Raw genomic sequence first — 12,028 nt, 5'->3', positions numbered from 1 at the left:
ACCCTCTCCTCCTTACTTCAGACAGCACTAAGTTAAGAGGTTCCCTTTCAGCGTTGAGGTGGGGTTCTCTCAAGGATGCTGAAGGTGACAAAATATACTTGAAGGTGTGAATGTCAGCTCTGAGCTGGGGAAGGAGCAATAACATGCTCCCCAGACCTGGGGGTGGGGGAGGAGAAGAAGGGAGCAGGGCGTAGAGCTGACCTTTGAAGAGGCAGGACCCTCTAGAATGGTTTCTATCCCCATGTCCCCTCCACAAAAGGGAAGCAGTGAAGGGAACTTGGAGAGTACCAAATGAATGCCTGGCTCCCACTTCTCCAATAAAGCCCTGTGAGTAACCTCTTTGGAAGTTCCTCTTAAAAGAGTCCTCTGATGTGCCTGAGCTGTCACCCTGAATGGGGCTCTGGCCTGCCTTGAAACACAATGTTCTCTCCTTAGGGACCTGCCCCACCGTGTCTTGCATATCTATGTGGACCCAGTGGACAAGGGGTGAGGGTAGGGAGCTAGGGATTGTGGGGGAGACGGCTGGGGGGCTGAGGTGTTGGGGCAGGGTGGGTCTGTTCAGTTTGAATGGAATTTTCTTAGCAATTTCCATCAAATTGACTAACCCCATGTGACACACAAAACAAATATACAGAGAATTCACAACTTTATTGAAACTACAAAACAACGTGCCCTAAAAGAGTGGGACAGTGACTTTGTACTTTTATTTAATACACTGAACAGGTTATTTGTTGAACTGCTATTGATGGTGAGGCATGCAGAATTTGAAACTGGCTCAAAAGCCTTTGAAAAAAAAAATGTCTCAGAGACAATTCGTTAGAAAATGGGGGCTACAAAAGGACCATTCGGGGTAAGGAACCAGGCCCAGCCACATGGGTGCCGGCTCCAGGGAGGCAAAGGTGCAAGAAGCAAGGGCGGAGGAGGAAAGAACCGAGGAGGAAAGGGCAGCATGGGCAGCAGAGGCGGCCACAGGGGCAGCGGAACTGGCACACATCTCCAAACTGGCTGCGGAATAAGGATGGCATTGAAGGGTCTCCCCGAGGTTATGACGACAGGAGGGCCCAGGGCCACGGGGTGCATATTTCTGAACATTAATGCCCTCTGTTGTCTCCTCCACTTGGCCCTCCTATTCTTAAACCAAACCTTCAATCAGAGAGAGAAAGGGATTGGTTTAGTACATTTAGCATTCAATGTCATTCATAAAAAAACACAGTAGGCAACTCTCTATGCCCTTAAGATTTTACATTGCATCAGAGAAAGCTATTTCCTTCTTGCTAAAACATCTTAGGGAACTTTCCACCGCAGCCCTCCCTTCAGTTCACCCACAGCGAGCACCAACTATGTGCCAGGCTATGGCTTGGCTTATTGCTTTCCCTCTCCTCCCACCTTTAGTATTATTTGTCCCCACTCTTAGATGCAGGTGGAGCTGAGGAATTGCTCTCTGTGCCTGCTGTTATTGCTATGCCTACAAAAGGACCTGGTATGTCTGTGTCCTGTGGGGAAGCAGAACACAGTAAAAAGTGGGTGCTTTTTAAAATCATGCTGAGGGGAACAGCCCCCATTTTGAAAAGGCCGTCTTCAGTGTACAGTGAAGAATCAATAGGAGCCTTTGGGATTTTTAAACAAAAGTTTTCCTTCAAGAATGCCTAAAGGGTCATTCATCATCTGAAACCTCTTAATAGTTAAAAAGATGGTATTGTGAGAGTGGCTTGGTCATGGGGGTCCCAGGGAGTTTGTGGCCTATCTTGCTGGGACACGAGTATAGCTGAAGCCCTGGACGCTGCCTTCGTATTTCAGACATTTGAGGTAATGAATGTTTAGACTAACTCGGCACAAATTTACGAAAAACTCTTAAAATCTTTGCCCAGCCAAGAGTTTGAAAGGAAAGAGGCAAAAAAAAAAAAAATAAATAAAATAAAATTAAAAAAAATCAGTCACTGCTGTCATTCTGCATGATCCACCGTGCCCCCCCCCTCGCCCCCCCGTTGCTAACCTTCCTGGGCTTAGGACCCGGTCAGCTCACTCTGCTCTGGCTACAGATCCGGGACCCTGGGCTGGAGCCACTGAGGTCCAGCATGGTGGGTCCCCCTAAGGCCTGCAATTGAACTAGGAGGTCAGCATCCCATCCCTCATTTTAGAGACAAGAAGGGGGAACAGGCATTTTAGCAAGATAGTCACAACCATGTGGGTGAGGGGTTACAAAATGACTCCTCCCTAACTATCCGCCAACTATTTTTGCGAATAAACAAACAAAACTGCCAGTTAGACTTCACTGTCTTCTCAGTGTCCTAGTTAACGGGGTTTACATTGTATTTAAATCCTTTTGGAAGTTTCCAAACTGCACATTTTAAGTGATACAAAAGGTCTTCTGTTGCTGTTCCAGGCCTCATTTTCCCTCTTTCATCTTAGAATTTGGGTCCTCCTCGTGCACTGTTGGTGGGATTGCAGATTGGTGCGGCCACTATGGAAAACAGTATGGAGGCATCTCAAAAATCTGAAAATGGAACTACCTATGATCCAGCAATTCCACTCCTAGGTATCTATCCGGAGAAATCCAAAACTCTAATTCGAAAATATTTGTGCACCCCGGTGTTTATTGCAGCACTATACGCAATAGCCAAGCAATAGCCAAGACATGGAAATGACCGAAATGCCCATCGGTAGATGACTGGATTAAGAAACGGTGGTACGTTTATACAATGGAGTATTACACAGCCATAAAGAAGCATGAAATCTTACCATTTGCAACAATATGGATGGACCTAGAGAACATTATGCTAAGTGAAATAAGCCAGACAGAGAGACAAATACCTTATGATCTCACTTATATGTGGAATCCAACGAAAAGAATAAAGGAAGGAACTACTCAGAAACAGTCTCAGAGACATAGAGGAAAAACTGAGGGTTTCTGGATGGGAGGGGGGTGGGGATAAAGGGGAAGGTGAGGGGATTAGAAAGCACAATCAGTAACCACAGGGTTGCCATGGAGATACGAAAGTCAATTTGGGGAATGTAATCAATAATGTTGTAAAGAGTTTGTAGGGTATCCGATGGACACTTGTCCCATTAGGGAGACCACCTCAGGGATGATGTGGATGCCTGATCACTGCCCTGTACACCTGAAGCTGAAGCTGAAGAATAATGAATGTCAACTGTAATTTTATTTATATATATATATATATATATATATATATATATATATATATATATATTTACAAGAAGTGGAGTACAGAACTAGGAATAGAGACAGTGGAAATGTAATAGCTGTATGTGATGTCAGAGAGGTAGTAGACGTGGGGGAGGGGGGTTGTCACTGTGTGAGGGACATAAATGATAAATGTTTATTACAATTGTTTTGTACACCTGAAACTAATAATAATAAAAAAAGAATTTGGGCCCTTCTGCTGCAAGCATATGGAATCTAAAAACACCATTGTAATTGAGCTTTTTTTGGGCGGATGGGGGTGGCGCTCCAAGTGTACCCATGGTCAGATCTGCATAAACACAACCAAAACACAAATCGGGTTAACTAAGGTATAGGCTGATACTAGCTTTATATTTCCAATGCTGGTTTCATAAAACAAGTCTCACTGTATTTGCAAAATAGACTTGGGGGCGGAAACCTCCATTAAAATTTTCTTTGGACAAATACTGTATGCTCTCACGTATATGTGGAATCTTAAAAAGCAAAACAAAACAAAACACCAAACGCATAGAAAAATACCAGATTTGCGGTTAGTGGGTGCAGGGTGGGGGAGAGGGGGAGGGGGAAGAAGGTGGTCAAAAGGTACAAAGTTCCAGTTATAAGATAAATAAGTCCTGGGGATGTAATGTACAACATGATGACTACAGTTGACACTGCTCCAAGGCATATATGAAAGTTGTTAAGAGAGTAAGTCCTAAGTGTTGTCATCACAGGGGAAAAAAACAAACATTTTTTTTCCCTTTTTTTGGTTGTGTCTATGTGACGTGATGGATATTAACTAAACTTATTGTGGTAATCATTTCACAACATATGTAAGTCAAATTATTATGCTGCACACCTTAAACTTATACAGTGCTGTAATATCAATTATATCTCAATGAAACTGGTGAAATTTAATGGGGTGATTCATGCTGTAGAATTTGAAAATCGATGAGAAACTTTTCTTATTTGTTTCTTGTGGCTCCTTTTTCCTTTAGAACCCTATTGAGAGCACTATGCAAACCCAGGGAGGGGGAGAGAGCAAGTCACCAAAACTGAAGTGTTTGTTTTCCTCTGTGCTGGCTTTGCCTGTGGGAGAAAGCAGAGGCCTGGTCCTCCCAAGCCCTGGCCAGCCCTGACTGTGAGCCCAGTCTGTGGCCTTAGGATGCCAGAATTCAGTGGCCTGCTTGGGTGGGCTGTTTTTCAGACAGCCCACCACCACACCTGCATAAACCCATCCTGGTTCTCTCTCTCTCTCTCTCTCTCTCTCTCTCTCTCTCTCTCTCTCTCTCTCTCTCTCTCATTTCCTTCCACCACCCCCCCCACCCCAGAAAAAATTATTGTTTGATGCAACTTAGGTTTTTCTATGATCTCAGAAAATTAGCTCTTGATCCATTGACCTGTAAGTTAGTCATCACTGACTGAGCAAATGAAAAAATATTTCAAATTACCACAGGTAAGAATCTAGCCTGAACTAAGAGCCAACCCCCACTACCAACAAACTCCACACAAGCCATCTCTTCACAAATAGTACCACAGAATAGAAGAAAAAAATTCCTCAAGACAATATTCACTAATGCATTTGGTAGTTTCTAAAATTTGTGTGTGGTGTCCCCAATGCCTGTGTTCGACTCTACATTATTCTTGCCTAACACTTCTGCCTTTCTTAAGTCAGTGGAACTCTGTTTGAAATTGTTGTTTTAGTTTGTTTCCTGTTTTAGACATATTTCAAAGGTTGCAACTCCCCTTCCCATCTCCACCATAATGCACAACCTACTATGTTAGCAGTGTTTCCAGGCTGACATATCAAAGTATTCCAGAAAATTAAAATTTAGGGCAGCCATTCTCTACACCGCTTTTCCAAACCCTTAAAAAGAACATCAGGAGGACCAGGCACTTGGACTTGGGGACCACTCAACTTAACTAAACAGACATTAGTTGCTCGTCTGTTGTGTTCTAATGTGTGAATTATTCCCTCCTTCCAATGCCTAAATATTTATAAATTCACCCCTTGTGCAATGAGTTTATGCTTGGCTTCAAATAATTTTGTATAATTGGACTCTTTAGTGCATTAATTGGAATAATTTCCACTTCACAATTAACCCCAGTGTGACCTCACACAGAAGTGTTATTTCAAGGATACCAGTGTTAGAGGAGTTAAACTATGTAAGAGTGTGTGTGTGTGTGTGTGTACACAATACACATATATAAGTATATATAAGTATAGTTTATATGAAAGTATATATGTCTTTGTATACAAGGAATAGTATACTATAGTAATTTTCCAATTTGGAAATCATGTTCCCTCTGATAATGGGAAGTTCCCGAAAGCTATAGTTTATTTATCCTATTTTCAACCTACTAAGGCCCCAAACTTATTTTCCAATCATTGAAAAGGTAATAAAGGGCCGGCCCGGTGGCTCAGGCGGTTAGAGCTCCGTGCTCCTAACTCCGAAGGCTGCCGGTTCGATTCCCACATGGGCCAGTGGGCTCTCAACCACAAGGTTGCCAGTTCAATTCCTCGAGTCCCGCAAGGGATGGTGGGCAGCGCCCCCTGCAACTAAAATTGAACACGGCACCTTGAGCTGAGCTGACGCTGAGCTCCCAGATGGCTCAGTTGGTTGGAGCGCGTCCTCTCAACCACAAGGTTGCCGGTTTGACGACTCCCGCAGGGGATGGTGGGCTGTGCCCCCTGCAACTAGAAAACAGCAACTGGACCTGGAGCTGAGCTGCGCCCTCCACAACTAAGGCTGAAAAAGGACAACTTGAAGCTGAACAGAACCCTCCACAACTAAGATTGAAAGGACAACAACTTGACTCGGAAGAAAGTCCTGGAAGTACACACTGTTCCCCAATAAAGTCCTGTTCCCCACTAAAATCTTTAAAAAAAAAAAAAAAAGAAAAGAAAAGGCAATAAAAACACACCAACTTGAGATTGTCTAGGACAAAGGTGTGCAAGTCCTGAAGCAGGTTGTAGAATGGCTGCCCTGCCACATGGCATTTTTCAGGTTTACTGACCTGCATTCTCGCTTCAGGCACATTCATGCGTCTCGCAATCTCCTGTCTGAGGAGAGAAAACCACAAATGTTCAGTATTCAGAGATGTGGATGGAAATTAAGTATAAAATGTTATTTCATTCTTACTTACTTTTTTTTTTTTCAGGGAAATGTCAGTGATTTGTTTTTTTTCAGTGATTTATTTTATGAACCAATATCTGTAGTAGGAAGACACACCATTTCTTGATTTACAGTGAAATTAAGTTGACAAAGCAGTTTTAAAAAGCCAAGTCTCATGGAGGCACAGTTCCCAAGAACACATGAAATTCTAATTCACAGTTTCTTTCAGTGTTATCAACTTCAACTTTGAAATTACTAAATATCTCTGACTGAAGAAATGTCTCCACCAACTTTCAATCATTGCTCTTACCCATTTTATGGCTTAAATTGCATACTTAAAATAGCCTGGTCTATCTATCTATCTATCTATCTATCTATCTATCTATCTATCTATCTATCTATCTATCTATCTATCTGTGTTGTGCAGGTTGGAGTACTTTCCTAGTAGATGCTAAAGGACGACACAAATCCTCTGCTGTTTATTCTTTGATTGTGCTGATTTTTAAAAAAATTAGCCACCAACTGCCCTTCCACACACTATTCTGTAATATCTAGCTTGAAGCTTGCTTTAGAGACAGTTTCCTCTCAAGAGCAAAATTAAGGGGATGCAGAAAAATCACTAATCCAGATAAATAATTTTCGAATGTAGCATTTAAAATTATAAAAAGCAATGCAAAAATAACCTATGATGAACAGATTTATCAACATTTTAAATTAAGGTCAGTTCCTACTCTGATTTGCTCCATCATACCTCCCTCAGGCTTCTTCTCATCCTTATCCTTGCCCTGGTTCTAACAGAACATTGTTTAACATAACAGGCGCCTGTCGTAGTTACCCAGTTTGATTCATTTAAATACTGTATGAAGTATTTACCTTGAGTCCCAAGAGGCATAGCCTTCACCCCAACCCAAGTGCAGGAGAGCCGCCCCCCTCCCAGCCTCGAGTCCTGCAGGTCGCCTTTTGTTCACGAGAGAAGGAGACGGACCTGTGGGAGGGCCAACACTGTGACACAGGCAAAGGCCAGCGCCACGTGCTCGCTGGAATGGCGCCATCCCCTGGCGGACTGCTTACCTCATCAACAAGTTGGGATAGGCATTGTGATGGAAAACGCACTCCAGCTCCTGCACCTGCACTTGGGTGAACATGGCGCGCTGGACGACCTGCTGCCTGTCCTCTGGCTGTGGACCATGGGCAATGGCCTGGACGGGCTGTTCGTCCTGCCCCTGCTCTCCTGGTTCTCCGCCACTATCGCCGCTGGCCTCGTGGCTTCCGACATCAAGGAGGCCTGGGGCACCTGGGCCACTGCCACTGCCTTCTTTGGCTTCTTCTTCAGCTCCTATCTCTCTTCCTCCTGCTGCTGCTGCTCCCTGCTCAGGTTCGGGCTGTGTACCCTTTTCTTCTTCTCCTCCCTCTCTGATTAACGAGATCCCCGCAGGCTTCGCTTCTGCAAAAGAAGGAACCCAAAGAGAAAGAGCAGGGTATTGTATCTCAGGCTGTGGGAAAGAGGAGGTGAGGAGGCAAGGGGCTGCATCTGACGGGTGTCTTGTCCGTTCGCCTCTCCCGGGGAACGTTAGTTTCTTGGAGTTGGCCGAAGCACGCGTCCCGACCAGCACTAACCACGCAGTTCTTCCCGATCCTCATCGACTCCCAGGCTGAGGAAGCCAGTGACACCCCGGCTGCACTGGTGCTGATGCTTCATGTTCTGAGTGCTGTCCTGAGGCTGTGGCTTCTGCAGATTCTGCAATGCGGCCTGGCTCCTTCCCGAGTCTAGTCAGGCTACAGTGTGTCTGACTAGGCGCCCTCCCTGGGTTTATTACCAGGTCCTGCTGTGTGTGTGTGTGTGGGGGGGTGCTGTTGAGGTGCGCATGTGACAGGGGGTTGGACCTCAAAAAGAGGGTGTACTTGCAAGAGGGGCTCTGGTAGGGAGCATACATAGGGAGTATGACTTGAGGCTCTAAGTTGCATCTTAACAGACTGCCCCTGTCTTGGTGGAGCATCTTCCCAGAGGAAGGGGCTTTGCTGGAGTTTGCAAGCCAATATGTAGCAGGTAAGAGACAGACCTCACACGAGCTCCGGAGACCTTGGAGAAAAGTTTGCAGAGTATCTCTTGGCCCAGCCTCCATACACAGTTGCCAGTACTGAGCAGGGAATAGTAACCAAACTAATATAATTAGCTAGGACGTTGCTTGCTGGAGTTTTTGCAATGAGGCTGAAGTCAGACCTCACCATGCTTCTCGGATCTCCAGGAACAAGAGCTCGAGGTTGCGTGTCCTGAGCATGTGCTGTGCTCAGATGCACTGGGCGTGGGGGTGGGGACAACCCTAGCGCACTGGTTGAGACAGTCCACTGGCTATTGATTTTTAGTAATGAATCCATGTCGGATTGTAGGAGTAGAAGCCTACACAGAGTTTAGAGCCTCCAAGAATGCCCAAACTGCAAAGGGCCCTTTTTTTGCTCCTGGTTCTAACTGCGGACTATGCCACTTCTGCTGTGCCTGTGGCTACAGACTGTCTTCAAACACACACTTGTTCCCTGTGCTGGGTGGGTGCTGTGCACCTGGTCGAATTCTCTCCTCCCTTTCCTGTTGCTGCCTCCTCCTTTTGCTCTACACCCTCCTTTTCCTGAGCTCTTGCTTAGGAATAAATAAATTTCATTTATTGTCAAATTTTATTTATATCAAATAAAGAGAGCCAGGACAGATTGAAGGCTGTAAGAGCCTTTCTACAGGGAGTGTTTTGTAGATGCTCCATGATGTGTTCATATCCTAAATATCCTAAATATTAAGACTAGGCTCTAACAATGGGCCCTATGCTCGATAATGTACGAGAAATTGCTTATTTTTACCTGCACAACCACCGTTGCCATCAACTCTGTTTTATATCAGAAATTAAACTATTTTCATGGGCCCCTAAATGTATCATGGACCCCAGTCACCTCATGTAGTGTGCCTAATGGATAAATGTCCCCGCCTCATGTTCCCAGAAAATGGGTAAGAAAACAGCTTTAAAAAGCTTAGTTGACGAATTCACTTTAAAAAAAAAAATGGTCAGAGATGGCAATCGGACAGACTCTGCATGACTTTGACCAACGTGTTTCCTCCTCAGACTAGCTCTTCCTGGAGCCAGGCTAACTGACATCAGAAACCTTGCTTGCTCACCACTTGCTACCTGGCTAACCTGACTTGCTTATTCTTCCTTAGCCTTAGTTTCCTTATCTGCAAAACAGAGATAACAATAGTACCTAACGCATGGGGTTGTTGTGAAGATTAATAGGGATGATTTTTAAAATCTTTATAAACGAACATACCCTGTCGCCTCCCATTTGTTACTTCCATCTTTTTAGTAATTATTTTTAATAAGGGCCCATGAGAGGAGATAAAGACGGTTACCATCTAAGTGTTGGCAATGAAGAGAGGACGTTTTCTTGTGAAAATAATGTCCCCACCATGTCTTTTTGTACATATATGTGCTTCAGACAATAAGCCTATGCTGGCTGTGGCATATACAGAGCAGCAATGTGGGGGAGGTCATGAAGGCCAACCTGGACATTGTGCTGCAGGTTCTCACAATCTGGGGAGGCAGATTGGCCCACCCAAGAGCAGGAGGCCCTACAGTATGGAGGCAGACTGCCTGGCCTCACTGCTGACTTGCTCTGTGACTTTGAGCAAGTTAGCTGACCTCTGTGTGCCTCAGGTGCTACATCTGCAGAATGGGGATCGTGGTGGTCCCTGCTCTTTGGTGTGAAGAAATTTACATGAAATCATACAAGTAAGGCCCAGGGTGAGGGCTGAGACAACTTGAGCTGATGCTGGAGTTAAGGGGTCAGGACTGCGGGCCGTCAGTCTGCACATGGGCCCGCACTGTGATTGAAAATGCCAGGCATGGAGTGTAGCCCCTGCTCCTGAGTGGATATGAGAGTCTGTGGAGTGGCGCGTAGCTCTGCTTGTTCATGCTGGCGAGATCCTACGGGTGCTCATTGTGCACCAGGGCCTGGCTAATCAATCTTACAGCCATCCCCTGAGGAGAGGGCCACAACTCTCTTTAGTTCCTAACCAAGAAAATGGAGGCTCAGGGAGGCTCAGTGACTTTCCCAAGGTTACACAGCCGAAAGGAAATGGGCCAAAAGTCAAACCTTTGAAGATGCTGTTCTTAGCAGCTGGTGATAGAAGCAGCTGCAGTTTGCGTGCGTAGTAGGGTGCCCTTTGCACCTCACAGGATGGGTCAGACGTTGGCAGATGCTGAGCAGTCTGTGAAGGGAGTCCCAGTTAAAAGAGGTAGTGTGAACAGCCCCAGGAGGGACCAGGTACAAACTTTTCTCAGGGAACCCCATCACAGCCAGGGTGACCAGGAGAGTGAGCACATGTAAAGTGTGACCTTGAGAGGGAGCTGGAGGGGGAGCCTGAAGACAACACTGCAGCAGGTGAGAAATAAAGTTTAAACGGTGGGTTGGGGTCAAACTTATGGAAGGAATTAGAATGCCAGCATTTGGGCATGGATAACTGTAAAGGTTTAGGTCAGCGGCAGTGACTTAATGAAAGCAGTGTCTTAGGATGTGGAGTAGAGTGAGAGAGCCAGGTGCTGCCTGAGTTCATTGCAGTTTTGGGGGTGGGGCACATTTTCCAGACATAGGGTTCCTGATTTGGAGGCCGTGGTTGGCCATCATGGAGATTGTGAGTCTATTTGAACTTGAATTGTGTAATCTATACATACGGTAATTTTAAGAGTGGGTGCACCTTTCATCAGATAATTAAGGGGTACGTGATGACATTAACCACCCCTCCCCCAAAATATGGGAGACCAGGGATTTGAGTAAAGAAGCCAGGCTTTGGAGTTAGAACACCTGAATCTGGTTTCAGCGCACAGAATTGCTCTTCCAGTTTCCTCCTCATAGCAAGAACTTTGGCCTCATATTCTCATCACAGGACACTGAGCAAGCCTCATCATCATTCTGAGCTTCAGTTTTCCAACTGTAAAATAGGGTGGCTATTATTACTACTACTATTTGCAAAAATAAAGATAATCATCTCCCAGAAAATACTTCTTTTTTGGGGGTGGGGTGGGGTGTTTCTGTCCGGGTAATTCACTTAGCACAATGTCCTTTATCTAGATTCATCGATGTTGTTGCAAACGACAGAATTTCTATAAATATTTCAATGTGTATCTCTAAAAGAACCAGAACGTGTGATTCCTAATCAGGCCTCTTTCCATTATAGCACATATGCCACAGGTTATACCATTGTAATAGGATATACTATGGAGTAACAGTAGTAAACATTCCTGAAGGCTTCCTCTGTGGCTAGACATTGTGCTAGGCGCTTACGCACGTTATGTCATTTATTCCTCTCATCAGTTCTATGGCATAGATATTGCTATTATGTCCATCTGATAGTCTCCACACAGAGGTCTTCCGTTTTGTGTGTGTGTGTGTGTATGTACATATTACATATATATGTAATACATATACATATATGTCATATATATAATATGTATATGTATAACAATTTACTTAAGAATATAAATACATATATATGTATATATACACATATACTGTATATATATGTATATATAATACATATAGTGCATCTGTATACACACACACACACACACACACACACACACACACACACAATTTTACAAAGACACTGAAAAGTTTCTGACCAATGAAGTCATGAGTTTAGAAAGCAGAAGGGTGCCTGTAGGGTACATGCAAGTGTACTGAATGAGGGATC

The 12,028-nt window shown here is 44.6% G+C and overlaps 1 protein-coding gene across 1 annotated transcript; it reads right to left on the bottom strand.

Moving 5' to 3' along the window:
• Nucleotides 1-667: 667 nt before the first annotated feature.
• On the bottom strand, nucleotides 668-7,999 carry LOC148754668 (rhox homeobox family member 2B-like). Its single transcript, XM_088794762.1, has 4 exons — nucleotides 7,918-7,999; nucleotides 7,372-7,744; nucleotides 6,203-6,248; nucleotides 668-1,143 (listed from the first exon to the last, which is right to left on the bottom strand). Exons 1-4 carry the CDS (start codon nucleotides 7,997-7,999, stop codon nucleotides 817-819), a joined length of 828 nt encoding a protein of 275 aa, XP_088650888.1. The 3' UTR covers nucleotides 668-816.
• Nucleotides 8,000-12,028: the final 4,029 nt, after the last annotated feature.

The sequence above is a fragment of the Rhinolophus sinicus genome, chromosome 18, assembly GCF_057876585.1.
Source record: "Rhinolophus sinicus isolate RSI-liver-muscle chromosome 18, RSI-T2T, whole genome shotgun sequence".
NCBI classification, from domain to species: Eukaryota; Metazoa; Chordata; class Mammalia; order Chiroptera; family Rhinolophidae; genus Rhinolophus; species Rhinolophus sinicus.
This window is presented reverse-complemented; position numbering and strand designations above follow the sequence as displayed.